The 13,851-nt window shown below is 46.7% G+C and overlaps 1 protein-coding gene across 1 annotated transcript; it reads left to right on the top strand.

Annotated features, from left to right (window-relative positions):
* The first annotated feature begins 3,032 nt into the window (after positions 1-3,032).
* On the top strand, positions 3,033-7,461 carry LOC139570035 (pepsin A-like). Its single transcript, XM_071391478.1, has 10 exons — positions 3,033-3,054; positions 3,165-3,267; positions 4,294-4,444; positions 4,699-4,816; positions 4,908-5,026; positions 5,170-5,366; positions 5,822-5,938; positions 6,079-6,220; positions 6,803-6,901; positions 7,131-7,461. Exons 2-10 carry the CDS (start codon positions 3,212-3,214, stop codon positions 7,266-7,268), a joined length of 1,137 nt encoding a protein of 378 aa, XP_071247579.1. The 5' UTR covers positions 3,033-3,054; positions 3,165-3,211; the 3' UTR covers positions 7,269-7,461.
* Positions 7,462-13,851: the final 6,390 nt, after the last annotated feature.

Genomic DNA, 13,851 nt, shown 5'->3' with positions numbered 1-13,851 from the left:
AAACCCACAAATAGAGATAAAAATAATCACTAACCTTTGAACAACTTCATCAGATGACAGTCTTATAACATCATGTTATACAATACATTTATGTTTTGTTCGAAAATGTGCATATTTTATGCATATGCAATGTGCATATTTTATGCAATGTGCATATAGCTACAAATCCTGGTTTTACATTGTGAACATGGCGCAAAAATGCTACAAATTGTCCGGAGAAATTTTGGAGAGTCACGTAATCTAACAGAAAAACTCATCATAAACTTTGCTGAAAAATACATGTTGGATATATAATTAAAGATACACTGGTTCTTAATGCAACTGCTGTGTTAGATTTAAAAAAATTACTTTAGTAAAAAGCACAGCATTCAATAATATGAGACAGCGCGAAATAACATCATAAATATTATCTTACCTTTGATGAACTTTAATCAGAATGCAGTGCCAGGAGTCCTAGTTACACAATAAATCGTTGTTTTGTTTTAGAATGTCCATTTCTTCTGTCGAATTAGCAACTTTGGCTAGCATAATGGTGCTCACGTGTCCATGAATGTTTGGCGCATGGAACGAAAAATTCCAAAAGTCATAATAAAAGTCGAATAAACTGGTCAAACTCAGTTGAAAATCCATCTTTAGGATGTTTTTCTCATATGTATCCAATAACGTCCCAGACGGAGCATTTCTTCGTGTCTACCTAACGCATTGCAGAAAATGATATGGTGCTCCCAGGTGCGCAGCAAAATACTGCCAATACGGCTGACCTGTAACTCCAAAAGCTCTCATTCGGTCCCACATCAGGCTAGACACCTCATTCAACATTCTACTGCCTGTTGACATCTAGTGGAAGGCGTATGAAGTGCATACATATCCATAAATACAAGGCAATTGAATAGGAGCAGCCCTTCAGAGAGACCCATTTCAGAATTTTCACTTCCTGTTTGGAAGTTTGCCTGCCAAATGAGTTCTGTTTTACTCACAGATATAATTCAAACAGTTTTAGAAACTTCAGAGTGTTTTCTATCCAATAGTAATAATAATATGCATATCATATGATCTAGAACAGAGTACGAGGCCGTTTAATTTGGGCACTATTTTTTCCCAAAGTGGAAATGGGAAAAAACTACAGCTGGGAATCGACTACAGCTCAGCATTTAACACCATAGTACCCTCCAAACTCGTCATCAAGCTCGAGACCCTGGGTCTCGACCCCGCCCTGTGCAACTGGGTCCTGGACTTCCTGACGGGCCGCCCCCAGGTGGTGAGGGTAGGTAACAACATCTCCACCCCGCTGATCCTCAACACCGGGGCCCCACAAGGGTGCGTTCTGAGCCCTCTCCTGTACTCCCTGTTCACCCACGACTGCGTGGCCATGCACGCCTCCAACTCAATCATCAAGTTTGCGGACGACACTACAGTGGTAGGCTTGATTACCAACAACGACGAGACGGCCTACAGGGAGGAGGTGAGGGCCCTCGGAGTGTGGTGTCAGGAAAATAACCTCACACTCAACGTCAACAAAACAAAGGAGATGATTGTGGACTTCAGGAAACAACAGAGGGAGCACCCCCCTATCCACATCGACGGGACAGTAGTGGAGAAGGTGGAAAGTTTTAAGTTCCTCGGTGTACACATCACGGACAAACTGAATTGGTCCACCCACACAGACAGCGTTGTGAAGAAGGCGCAGCAGCGCCTCTTCAACCTCAGGAGGCTTAAGAAATTCGGCTTGTCACCAAAAGCACTCACAAACTTCTACAGATGCACAATCGAGAGCATCCTGTCGGGCTGTATCACCGCCTGGTACGGCAACTGCTCCGCCCACAACCGTAAGGCTCTCCAGAGGGTAGTGAGGTCTGCACAACGCATCACTGGGGGCAAACTACCTGCCCTCCAGGACACCTACACCACCCGATGTCACAGGAAGGCCATAAAGATCATCAAGGACAACAACCACCCGAGCCACTGCCTGTTCACCCGGCTATCATCCAGAAGGCGAGGTCAGTACAGGTGCATCAAAGCGGGGACCGAGAGACTGAAAAACAGCTTCTATCTCAAGGCCATCAGACTGTTAAACAGCCACCACTAACATTTAGTGGCCGCTGCCAACATACTGACTCAACTCCAGCCACTTTAATAATGGGAATTGATGGAAATTATGTAAAAATGTATCACTAGCCACTTTAAACAATGCCACTTAATACAATATTTACATACTCTACATTGCTCATCTCATATGTATATGTATATACTGTACTCTATATCATCTACTGCATCTTGCCATCTTTATGTAATACATGTATCACTAGCCACTTTAAACTATGCCACTTTTATATGTTTACATACCCTACAGTACTCATCTCATATGTATATACTGTACACTATACCATCTACTGCATTTTGCCTATGCCGTTCTGTACCATCACTCATTCATATATCTTTATGTACATATTCTTAATCCCTTTACACTTGTGTGTATAAGGTAGTAGTTGTGGAATTATTAGGTTAGATTACTTGTTGGTTATTACTGCATTGTCGGAACTAGAAGCACAAGCATTTCGCTACACTCGCATTAACATCTGCTAACCATGTGTATGTGACAAATAAAATTTGATTTGATTTGAAATGGCGCCCCCTATTTCCAAGAGGCTGCCTAATCCAAAAGGTAATTAATCGTGTGAGGGAAAAGTGTGCTGATAGGAGGGTATTTGCAAGTGGGGACCTTTACTTTATATCACTGAGTCAACACAAGTCATCTCATCTCCTAGAGAGAAGTCTGGCAGCTTAGCCATTATATGATTAGAACTGGCACTTTTCAACAGTATACACACATTACTGTAATGTAGCCGTTGGAACCAACATACTGTACATTTCCCAGGTAATCGTCAGATTGACATTGTCTCGAGGTCATCCATTATTTCACCATTACTTATCATGGCAGGTGCAAACTCTCTTATCGTAGCGATAAAGGAAAGCAGAGTTAGAACTGTGGACCGTCTGTATATAAGACAACACACACACACACGTCTCAGATCACTCATCCACAGGCATCTACAGGTGAGTCTGGTTCCTCTCAATGGTCTCTACCTTGCTTGGTTTGCGCTGAGCAAAAGAACTGCAATACATTGCGTTTGATGGGTTGATTGACGAATTGCTTCTTGGCACAGGTGAACGAGTTCTACAGGTGACAGCTGAGCAGACCAGACATCGCATCATGAAGTGGGCTATCGTTCTGTGTGCCGTGGTGGCACTCTCGGAATGCATCATCCAGTACGTTAATCCTGTTATACCCCTGCTATACCCCTGTTAAACTCCTACTATACTCCTGCTGTACTCCTGTTATACTCCTGTTATACTCCTACTATACTCCTGCTGTACTCCTGTTATACTCCTGCTATACCCCTGTTATACGCCTACTATACTCCTGTTATACTCCTGTTATACTCCTGCTGTGCTCCTGCTGTACTCCTGCTGTACTCCTGTTATACTCCTGCTATACCCCTGTTATACTCCTGTTATACTCCTGTTATACTCCTGTTATACTCCTGCTGTGCTCCTGCTGTACTCCTGCTGTACTCCTGTTATACTCCTGCTATACTCCTGTTATACTCCTGTTATACTCCTGCTGTGCTCCTGCTGTACTCCTGCTGTACTCCTGTTATACTCCTGCTATACCCCTGTTAAACGCCTACTATACTCCTGCTGTACTCCTACTATACTCCCGCTATACTCCTGCTGTACTCCTACTATACTATTCTCCTGTTATACTCCAACTATACCCCCGTTATACTCCTACTATACTCATGCTATACTCCTGCTATACTCCGGCTATACTCCCAATTTACTCCCGCTGTACACCTACTATACTCCGGCTGTACTCATGCTATTCTCCTGTTATACACCCGCCATACCCCCGCTATACTCCCGCTATACTCCCGCTAGACTCTCGCTATACTCCCGCCATACTCCTGCTGTGCTCCTGCTATACTCCTGCTATACTCCTGCTATACTCCTGCTGTACTCCTACTATACTCCTGCTATTCTCCTACTATACCCCCGCTATACTCCTGCTATACTCCTGCTATACTCCTATATTTACATTACACTACAGATCAGAAGGCAGTGAAAGGTATAATGCCCCAAAATGAGTGAATGATTTGAATAGTCACACACAGTTGTTTAGCCTATGCTGCCATAACGTTTATTGCAATGGTTTGACCAGAAGGTCTTGGACCTTTGACCAGAAACTTTCTGTAACTGAGCTGCTTGCCTAACCGGACTTCTCCTCCTCCACAGGGTGCCGCTGATCAAGGGGAAGAGTGCCAGGGAGAGCCTGGAGGAGCAGGGTCTGTGGAATGAGTACAGAGGGAAGTTCCCTTTCAACCCCACCAGGTTTGACGACCAGAACCTATATGTCTCCAGCGAGCAGATGACCAACGACGCTGATGTAAGCATGAGAATGGAAAGCACTTTCCACTTTCCACTGTGTGAGGCAGCAGAGAAGGCTGAAGCACCTCTTTTGGCCTCTTCTTCCTAAATGAATTATTGATCCACCAGGAGAACTTTAGTTTGAAATCAACAATTCGATTACTGATGACCTTTAGGTATTCTGGTGTCATGCAGCTAATTCTTATAATATCGTAGGGTAGGGGGAGGTATTTATTAATACAAATCATTATTTCATTATTTGATCTTCTCTAGTTGGCTTATTTTGGAGTGATCTCCATTGGAACTCCTCCTCAGTCCTTCACTGTCATCTTTGACACTGGCTCATCCAACCTGTGGATTCCCTCCGTCTACTGCAGCAGCGCAGCTTGCGGTTTGTAACACACACACATGCTCAAACACACACACGCACAAACACACACACACAAACACTCCCAGGCTAATCGTGTCTCCCCTCCTTCCAGCCAACCACAACAGGTTCAACCCCGGTTTGTCCTCTACCTTCAAGAATGCTGGGAAGAGCCTGTCCATCCAATACGGCACTGGCAGTATGACTGGCTTCGAGGGCTTCGACACCGTTGTGGTAAGGAACAGAATTCAACGAAACAACATGAGGACGGGAAACATTGTGTAGGTTTCAGTACTATCTCAAATATTCTCCTCTTCTTCCTTCTTCCTCTCTCCTCTTCTTCTCCTCCATGTCCTCCTCTTCCTGGTCCTCTGTAGGTGGGTGGGATCCCTGTGAAGAACCAGATCTTTGGGCTGAGTCAATCGGAGGCTCCCTTCATGGCTCATATGAAGGCTGATGGTATCCTGGGTCTGGCTTACCCCCGCCTGGCAGCCTCTCAGGCCACACCAGTCTTTGACAACATGATGACCCAGCATCTCGTCAACCAGGACATGTTCTCTGTCTACCTGACTCGGTGAGTGGTCAGAGTGGAGGTCAACCAGGGCTGTGTCTGAAATGGAACCCTATTCCCTATATAGTTTTGTATACTTTTGACCAGAGCCACATGGCTCCCACATACCATCATGGCTTGGCAGACATGGAACTATGAACTGACGCAACTTCTCTCTCCCTCTCTCTGCCTCTTCTCTCTCTCTCTATCTCTCTCTCTGCCTCTCCTCTCTCTCTCTCTCTCTCTCTCTCTCTCTCTCTCTCTCTCTCTCTCTCTCTCTCTCTCTCTCTCTCTCTCTCTCTCTCTCTCTCTCTCTCTCTCTCTCTCTCTCTCTCTCTCTCTCTCTCTCTCTCTCTCTCTCTCTCTCTCTCTCTCTCTCTCTCTCTCTCTCTCTCTCTCTCTCTCTCTCTCTCTCCCCCCCTCTCTCCCCTCACCCCCCCCCTCTCTCTCCATCTCTCTCTGTTGTCATCCATCTCCAGTAACTCTGCGGTTGGTAGCATGGTGACCTTCGGAGGCGTTGACCCCAACTACTACCAAGGCCAGATCGCATGGATCCCCCTGTCCTCTCAGATGTACTGGCAGATCACCGTCGACAGGTACTGTTACAGTTACAGAAGTAAATAAATGGTTATTAATGGGTTATATAATCCTATGATACTGGTTGATGAAGTGGTTCAGTACAGTTCTCAAGTAGCCATCTCCTCCTGATCTGTGTATATCTGTGTGTCCATTGCAGTGTGACTGTGAACGGCCAGATTGTGGCCTGTAACGGCGGCTGCCAGGCTATCGTGGACACCGGCACCTCTAATATTGTGGGACCTCAGGCCGACATCTCCAGCATGGCTCGTGCTGTGGGAGCCCACTCCGCCAACGGAGACGTAAGTCATATAATATTGTTTTGGTGATGTGTCACAGAGAGCCAGGCATAATGTTGTGTAAATGATTTGTTCCCATCACCACTACTGACATAACTCAACAACAACCATAAAATAACTAACACAGTCTACCTCACAAAGCAAACGCTGTTTAATTCATCGTCTCTCTCTCCTCTCATACCTCTCTCTCCTCTCATATCTCTCTCTCCTCTCATACCTCTCTCTCCTCTCATACCTCTCTCTCCTCTCATACCTCTCTCTCCTCTCCTACCTCTCTGTCCTCTCATACCTCTCTCTCCTCTCATACCTCTCTCTCCTCTCATACCTCGCTCTCCTTTCATACCTCTCTCTCCTCTCATACCTCTCTCTCCTCTCATACCTCTCTCTCCTCTCATACCTCTCTCTCCTCTCATACCTCTCTCTCCTCTCCTACCTCTCTGTCCTATCATACCTCTCTCTCCTCTCATACCTCTCTCTCCTCTCATACCTCTCTCTCCTCTCATACCTCTCTCTCCTCTCATACCTCTCTCTCCTCTCATACCTCTCTCTCCTCTCCTCCCTCTATTTGTCTCTCTCTCTTTTCAGAATGTGGTGAACTGTAACAACGTCAACAACATGCCAGCGATGGTCTTCCACATCCACGGACAGGCCTTCACTCTCCCAGCCTCCACCTACGTCCGCCAGGTGTGTGTGTGTGTGTGTGTGTGTGTGTGTGTGTGTGTGTGTGTGTGTGTGTGTGTGTGTGTGTGTGTGTGTGTGTGTGTGTGTGTGTGTGTGTGTGTGTGTGTGTGTGTGTGTGTGTGTGTGTGTGTGTGTGTGTGTGTGTGTCTGTGGTGTGTGTAGATCTTACGTAGCCATGAAGTGACCGTAACATTGTTTTGAATAGTTCTCTGTCTCTCTGCCACCCGTACAGTCCACCTACTATGGCTGCCGCACCGGTCTCCAGTCTAGTAACTCCAACCTGTGGATTCTGGGTGACATCTTCATCCGACAGTACTATTCCATCTTCAGCAGAGCCCAGAACATGGTGGGTCTGGCCCTGGCTAGATAATCGAACACAGATCAACAATGTATCCCGTGACGCCATATGAACAACAAAATGAGCGTATCTCTCCAGTGCAATCGTATCTATTCTAAAGCTATGTTTGAGTAGTTTGTGATAGGAAGTGATTGTGCTCTATGTCTATAATTGTTATTAGTTCATCCAAAAGAATAAAACGGAGTCTTAGCACGATGAGTGGTCACATGGTCTTGTTTGGTTCATTCCTGCTGTGATTATGAATAAAGCACACACTGCATAATCAATCTGAAAACATAAAACTATGTCTATGCATCTATTCACTTCCTTTCCTGTAGTGCCACCTTGTGGCCAATTATGTGACTACTCCTATGGCCCCGAACTCTGTGCCAAAACTGGCAGAGTTGGTTGGAGAGTTGGACTTGCTGTGTCAAGCAAAAGTAGGCTACCACTCCACTGAGCCAGCCAGTCCTTTGACAATGACAAGGCACATTGGATTATGGATGTTAATACTCTCAAGGACACGGTCGTCGCTTTGCCCAGCTCTCTGCTAAGTACCACTCTCCTGAGAGGTGACAAGCTGCACAGCCATTGATTTATATATACACTCAATCAGTGGTTCCCCAACTTTTTATAGTCCCGTACCCCTTCAAACATTCAACCTCCAGCTGCCTACCCCTCCAGCACCAGGGTCAGCGCACTCTCAATGTTGTTATTTGCCATCATTTTAAGCCTGCCACACAACACACTATACATTTATTAAACATAAGAATGAGTGTGAGATTTTTTATCACAACCTGGCTCGTGGGAAGTGACAAAAGAGGTCTTATATGACCAAGGCACAAATAATAATATAATAATCAATATTTTTGCTCTTTATTTAACCATCTTACATATAAAATTGTGAATAACTCACCACAGGTTAATGAGAAGGGTGTGCTTGAAAGGATGCACATAACTCTGCAATGTTGGGTTGTATTGGAGAGAGTCTCAGTCTTAAATCATTTTCAACACACAGTCTGTGCCCGTATTTAGTTTTCATGCTAGTGAGGGCCGAGAATCCACTCTCACATAGGTACGTGGTTGCAAAGGGCATCAGTGTCTTAACAGCGCGATTTGCCAAGGCAGGAAACTCTGAGCGCAGCCCAATCCAGTAATCTGGCAGTGGCTTCTGGTTAAATTAAATAAACATTTCACAGAACCACTTGTTGCAATTTCGATGAGCCTTCCTTGTTCAGATATCAGTAAGTGGACTGGAGGCAGGGCATGAAAGGCATAACGAATCCAGTGGTTTGTGTTATCTGTTTCAGGAAAGTACCTGCGTAATTGCTCACCCAACTGACTCAGGTGCTTCGCTATATCACATTTGACATTGTCCGTAAGCTTGAGTTCATTTGCACACAAAAAATCATACAATGATGGAAAGACCTGTGTGTTGTCCTTGTTAATGCAGACAGAGAAGAGCTCCAACTTCTTAATCATAGCCTCAATTTTGTTCCGCACATTGGATATAGTTGCGGAGAGTCGCTGTAATCCTAGATTCAGATCATTCAGGTGAGAAATAACATCACCCAGATAGGCCAGTCGTGTGAGACACTTGTCATCATGCAAGCGGTCAGACAAGTGAAAATGATGGTCAGTAAAGAAAACTTTAAGCTCGTCTCTTTATTAAAAACATTTTTGACAATACTTTGCCCCTTGATAACCAGCACACTTCTGTATGTTGTAAAAGCGTTGCATAGCGCAGAAAATACACGAGAGTTCAGGGTCCTTAAAATAAACCTCCTTAAAGTGTAATTGTAACTTTAAAAGGATATTATGTGAGCTAACATTAAAATAAGCATCCTTAAAGTCTAATTTCTAGGAAGTACTAATGGTACTGTCCGCATTCATACACAGGTGCTTTTTCAAAGCCTATGTCAAATACTCCAGTGACTGTAATTGGCTCCAATGAGTGTAATTGGCTTCAATTAGTTGAATTGGCGCCAATGAGTTTAATTGGCTCCAATGCCTGTAACTGACTCCAATGAGTGTAATTGGCGCCATTGAGTGTAATTGGCTCCAATGAGTGTAATTGACTCCAATGAGTGTAATTGGCTCCAATGAGTGTAATTGACTCCAAAGGGTGTAAATGGCACCAATGAGTGTAATTGACTCCAATGTGTGTAATTGATTCCAATTTGTTTAATTGGCTCCAATGAGTTTAATTGACTCCAACGAGTGTAATTGGCGCCAATGAGTGTAATTGACTCCAATGAGCGTAATTGACTCCAATGAGTGTAATTGGCACCAATGAGTGTAACTGACGCCAATGAGCGTAATTGACTCCAATGTGTGTAATCGACTCCAATGAGTGTAATTGGTGCAGCGTGGTGAGCGTACATTACTTTTATTTAGGAATGACGCCAACAAAACAATAAACAATACAAAAACGACCGTGAAGTTTAAGGGCTATAGTGCCACAAACAAAGACAACTTCCCACACTAAAGGAGGGAAAAAGGGGTACCTAAGTATGGTTCCCAATCAGAGACAACGATAGACAGCTGTCCCTGATTGAGAAAAATACCTGGCCAAAACATAGAAACACAAAAACATAGAAAACAAAAGATAGAATGCCCACCCCAAATCACACCCTGACCAAACCAAATAGAGACATAAAAAGGCTCTCTAAGGTCAAAAAAAGGCTCCCCCCCCCAAAGTTGCGGACTCCGGCCGCAAAACCTGAACCTATAGGGGAGGGTCTGGGTGGGCATCTATCCGCGGTGGCGGCTCAGGTGCGGGACGCAGACCCCGCTCCACCACTGGCTCACCCCACTTTGGTGGCACCTCTGGTGCGGGGACCCTCGTCGCCGACCCCGGACTGGGCACCCTCGTTGCGGGCCCCGGAAGGGGCACCCTCGTTGCGGGCCCCCGGACTGGGGACCGTCGCTGGGGGCTCCGGACTGGGGACCGTCGCTGGGGGTTCCGGACTGGATACAGCCGCTGGAGGCTCTGGACTGGAGAACGTCACTGGAGGCTCCGATCTGGAGAACGTCGCTGGAGGCTCCAGACTGGAGACCGTCGCTGGAGGCTCCGGACTGGAGGCCGTTGCTGGAGGCTCCTGACTGGAGGCCGTCGTGGGAGGCTTCGTGCCATGACTCCTCACTGGAGGCTTCGTGCCATGGATCATCACTGGAGGCTTCTTGCCATGGATCATCACTGGAGGCTTCTTGCCATGGATCATCACTGGAGTGAATGTATGGAAACGAATGGGCAGTCTGGTACATGGAGCTGCCACAGGGCTCACCAGTCTGGGGAGACATACAGGAGGCCTGGTTCTTTTAGCAGCCACAGGACTCACCAGGCTGGGGAGACATACTGGAGGCTTGGTTCTTGGCGCTGGCACCGGATACACTGGGCCGTGGAGGCGCATTGGAGGTCTCGAGCGCAGAGCTGGCGCAACCCGTTCTGGCTGGATGCCCACTTCCACCCGGCAAATGCGGGACGCTGTCACAGAGCACACCGGCCTGTGAATGCTCACTCGAGACACCGTGCGCATCACCCCATAACACGGTGCCTGACCAGTCACATGCTCCCCATGGTAAGCACTGGGAGTTGGCTCAGGTCTAAACTCCGACTCCGCCAATCTCCCCGTGTGCCCCTCCCAAATTTTTTGGGGAGCTGCCTCTCGGGCTTCCGTGACCGGGTCTTGTCCCCTGCCATTCTCTCCTCCCCGGTCCAGCTCGTCCTCCAGGATGGCGCACGCTGCTAGGTCCCTTGGTGGTGGGTAGTTCTGTCACGGCCGATGCTGGAAGAAGCGGACCAAGGTGCAGCGTGGTGAGCATACATTACTTTTATTTAGGAATGACGCCAACAAAACAATAAGCAATACAAAAACGACCGTGAAGCTTAAGGGCTATAGTGCCACAAACAAAGTTAACTACCCACACTAAAAGAGGGAAAAGGGCTACCTAAGTATGGTTCCCAATCAGAGACAACGATAGACAGCTGTCCCTGATTGAGAACTATACCCGGCCAAAACATAGAAACACAAAATCATAGAAAACAAAACATAGAATGCCCACCCCAAATCACACCCTGACCAAACCAAATAGAGACATAAAAAGTCTCTCTAAGGTCAGGGCGTGACATCATTGCTATGGAGATGTCTCTCACCATTGCTATCATGTCTGGAATGCTAAAAAAACACACACACACACACACACACACACACACACACACACACACACACACACACACACACACACACACACACACACACACACACACACACACACACACACACACACACACACACACACACACACACACACACACACACACACACACACTTGACAGCCCTGAGTGGGAGTGAAGGGGAGCAGAAGCGAGATCAGTCTGTACGGGGTGACTAAAAACAGCTTGCGCCACCCGCAGAGGGAAGGTGAGGGAACGTTCCAACACTGTGGTCTGGACTTGTTTCACCTGGAGACCGACAACACAGGTAAATACTGTAGTCTCGCATTGCCAGACTTCATAGTCTCATATTCACTCTCCTACTGGAACACAAGGAAAGCAGAAGATTGAGGCTTTAGGTAGTACTATTTCAAATAGGTAACACGACAATACCTATTAGTGTGTGTGTGTCCTGGGTCGTAGTACGTGCAGCATGCGGTGGTGTGGGACCCTCAGTCAGACCTTCTGTTCTACACCCCCAGCCCAGAACGTCTTCCCGCAGCCATGCCTTGGCATCATCCCTGGGTCCTTCCCGTCTGCTTCTAGAGGAAGAAAGCCCTGATGAAGCTACACCTCAACCCCCCCCACCCCCCCCCCCACCCTCAACTCCCTCCCCTCCTTCTCTGCACGTGTGGGTCCATCCCAATCCCTGTCTGACCTGCCTCCAGACCCCAGCTACAGCCACAGTCACAACCTGTAAGCCAATGTCCTAACCCTGTCTGGTGTGTGTGTGAAAACATCTAAAACAGCTCTGTTGTCTCTCATGGTGTTTCAGAGGAGGACCTGCTGAGGCCTATAGCAGCAGACACAGGAGTGTCCGACAGTCCCTCAACATCAGACAGTGGCTGCTACTCCCCCGGGAACACACGTAAGACCTGCCTGACCAGTACACTCCAGACCTAAGCTCTAGACATACAGTATCTGGCCCTGACTATATGCTCCCAACATATTTCCTGCAATGAACATATGCTGTACCGTTTATATTTATGGTTTAATTCTTGACATTGATCATCTAACTCCCTTCCTCTCCTCATTCTTTTAACCCCATTACCCCTCCCTCCCTCCCTCCCTCCCTCCCTCCCTCCCTCCCTCCCTCGCATTTGCAGCTCCTACTCCGAGTCTGCCTTTCTCCAACCTCACCCACCCAGAGACACCCACCTCTCTGAGGCAACAAAGCCCACCCACAGGAGCTCTGGGCTGGGCGTGGGCACCAGGCCTTCCAGGTGTCCTGGAGCCAGCCAGTTTCCTAGACATTTAGGCAGACACTCAGGGAGCTCTCACTCAGCTGATACAGCTCAGAAGCCCCCCCAGGCATCTAGTGGAGGTGGAAGTGATCAACATGAAGGCCCTGGAGTGAGGTGCAGGGCAAACCTGGATCGCAGAGGGCCCTGAGACAGACAGAGATTGAGAGAGAGAGAGAGAAATGGAGAGAGACTGACATAGATTAAAGTGCCTACTACTATGGGTATATAGTGTATGAACCTTTACGGTTCCAAAAAGCTATGAAGTGTGTACTATACTTCAAGATACAAGTTTTCCCACTGTTGTTTACCCATTTATTAATGCTTCTGCATTTGAAATTCTACATATGTATAATGAGATTTTTTTACCTATTTACTAGTGCTTCTGCATTAGAAATTCTACATACGTACAGTACCAGTCTGGACACACCTACTCAATCAAGGGTTTTTCTATATTTTTACTATTTTCTACATTGTAGAATAATACTGAAGACATCAAAACTATGAAAATACACATATGGAATCATGTAGTAACCAAAATAGTGTTAAACAAATAGTAGCCACCCTTTGCCTTGATGACAGCTTTGCACCCTCTTGGCATTCTCTCAACCAACTTCACCTGGAATGCTTTTCCAACAGTCTTGAAGGAGTTCCCACATATGCTGAGCACTTGTTGGCTGCTTTTCCTTCAGTCTGCGGTCGAACTCATCCCAAACCATCTCAAATGGGTTGAGGTCGGGTGATTGTGGGGGCCAGGTCATCTGATGCAGCACTCCATCACTCTCCTTTTTGGTCAAATAGCCCTTACACAGTAGAGAGGTGTGTTGGATCATTGTTCTGTTGAAAAACAAATTATAGTCCCACTAAGTGCAGATGACAGTCCCACACCAGATGGGATGGAGTATCGCTGGAGAATGCTGTGGTAACCATGCTGGTTAAATGTGCCTTGAATTCTAAATAAATCACTGACAGTGTCACCAGCAAAGCACCCCCACAGCATCACACCTCCTCCTCCATGCTTCAAGGAGGGAACCACACACGCAGAGATCATCCGTTCGCCTACTCTGCGTCTCACAAAGACACGGCGGTTGGAACCAAAAATCTCAAATTTGGACTAATCAGACCAACGGACTAATTTTCACCAGTCTAATGTCCATTG

The sequence above is a fragment of the Salvelinus alpinus genome, chromosome 3 (assembly GCF_045679555.1).
Source record: "Salvelinus alpinus chromosome 3, SLU_Salpinus.1, whole genome shotgun sequence".
In the NCBI taxonomy this organism is placed as follows: domain Eukaryota; kingdom Metazoa; phylum Chordata; class Actinopteri; order Salmoniformes; family Salmonidae; genus Salvelinus; species Salvelinus alpinus.
The sequence above is the reverse complement of the archived record's forward strand: the minus strand, read 5'-3'. Positions and strand labels throughout refer to the sequence as shown.

Coding starts and splice junctions, on each gene's coding strand:
- LOC139570035 (XM_071391478.1), top strand. CDS start 3,212: ATGAAGTGGGCTATCGTTCTGTGTGCCGTGGTGGCACTCTCGGAATGC. Junction 3,268..4,293: donor CTCTCGGAATGCATCATCCA/GTACGTTAATCC, acceptor CCTCCTCCACAG/GGTGCCGCTGATCAAGGGGA. Junction 4,817..4,907: donor CTGCAGCAGCGCAGCTTGCG/GTTTGTAACACA, acceptor CCCTCCTTCCAG/CCAACCACAACAGGTTCAAC.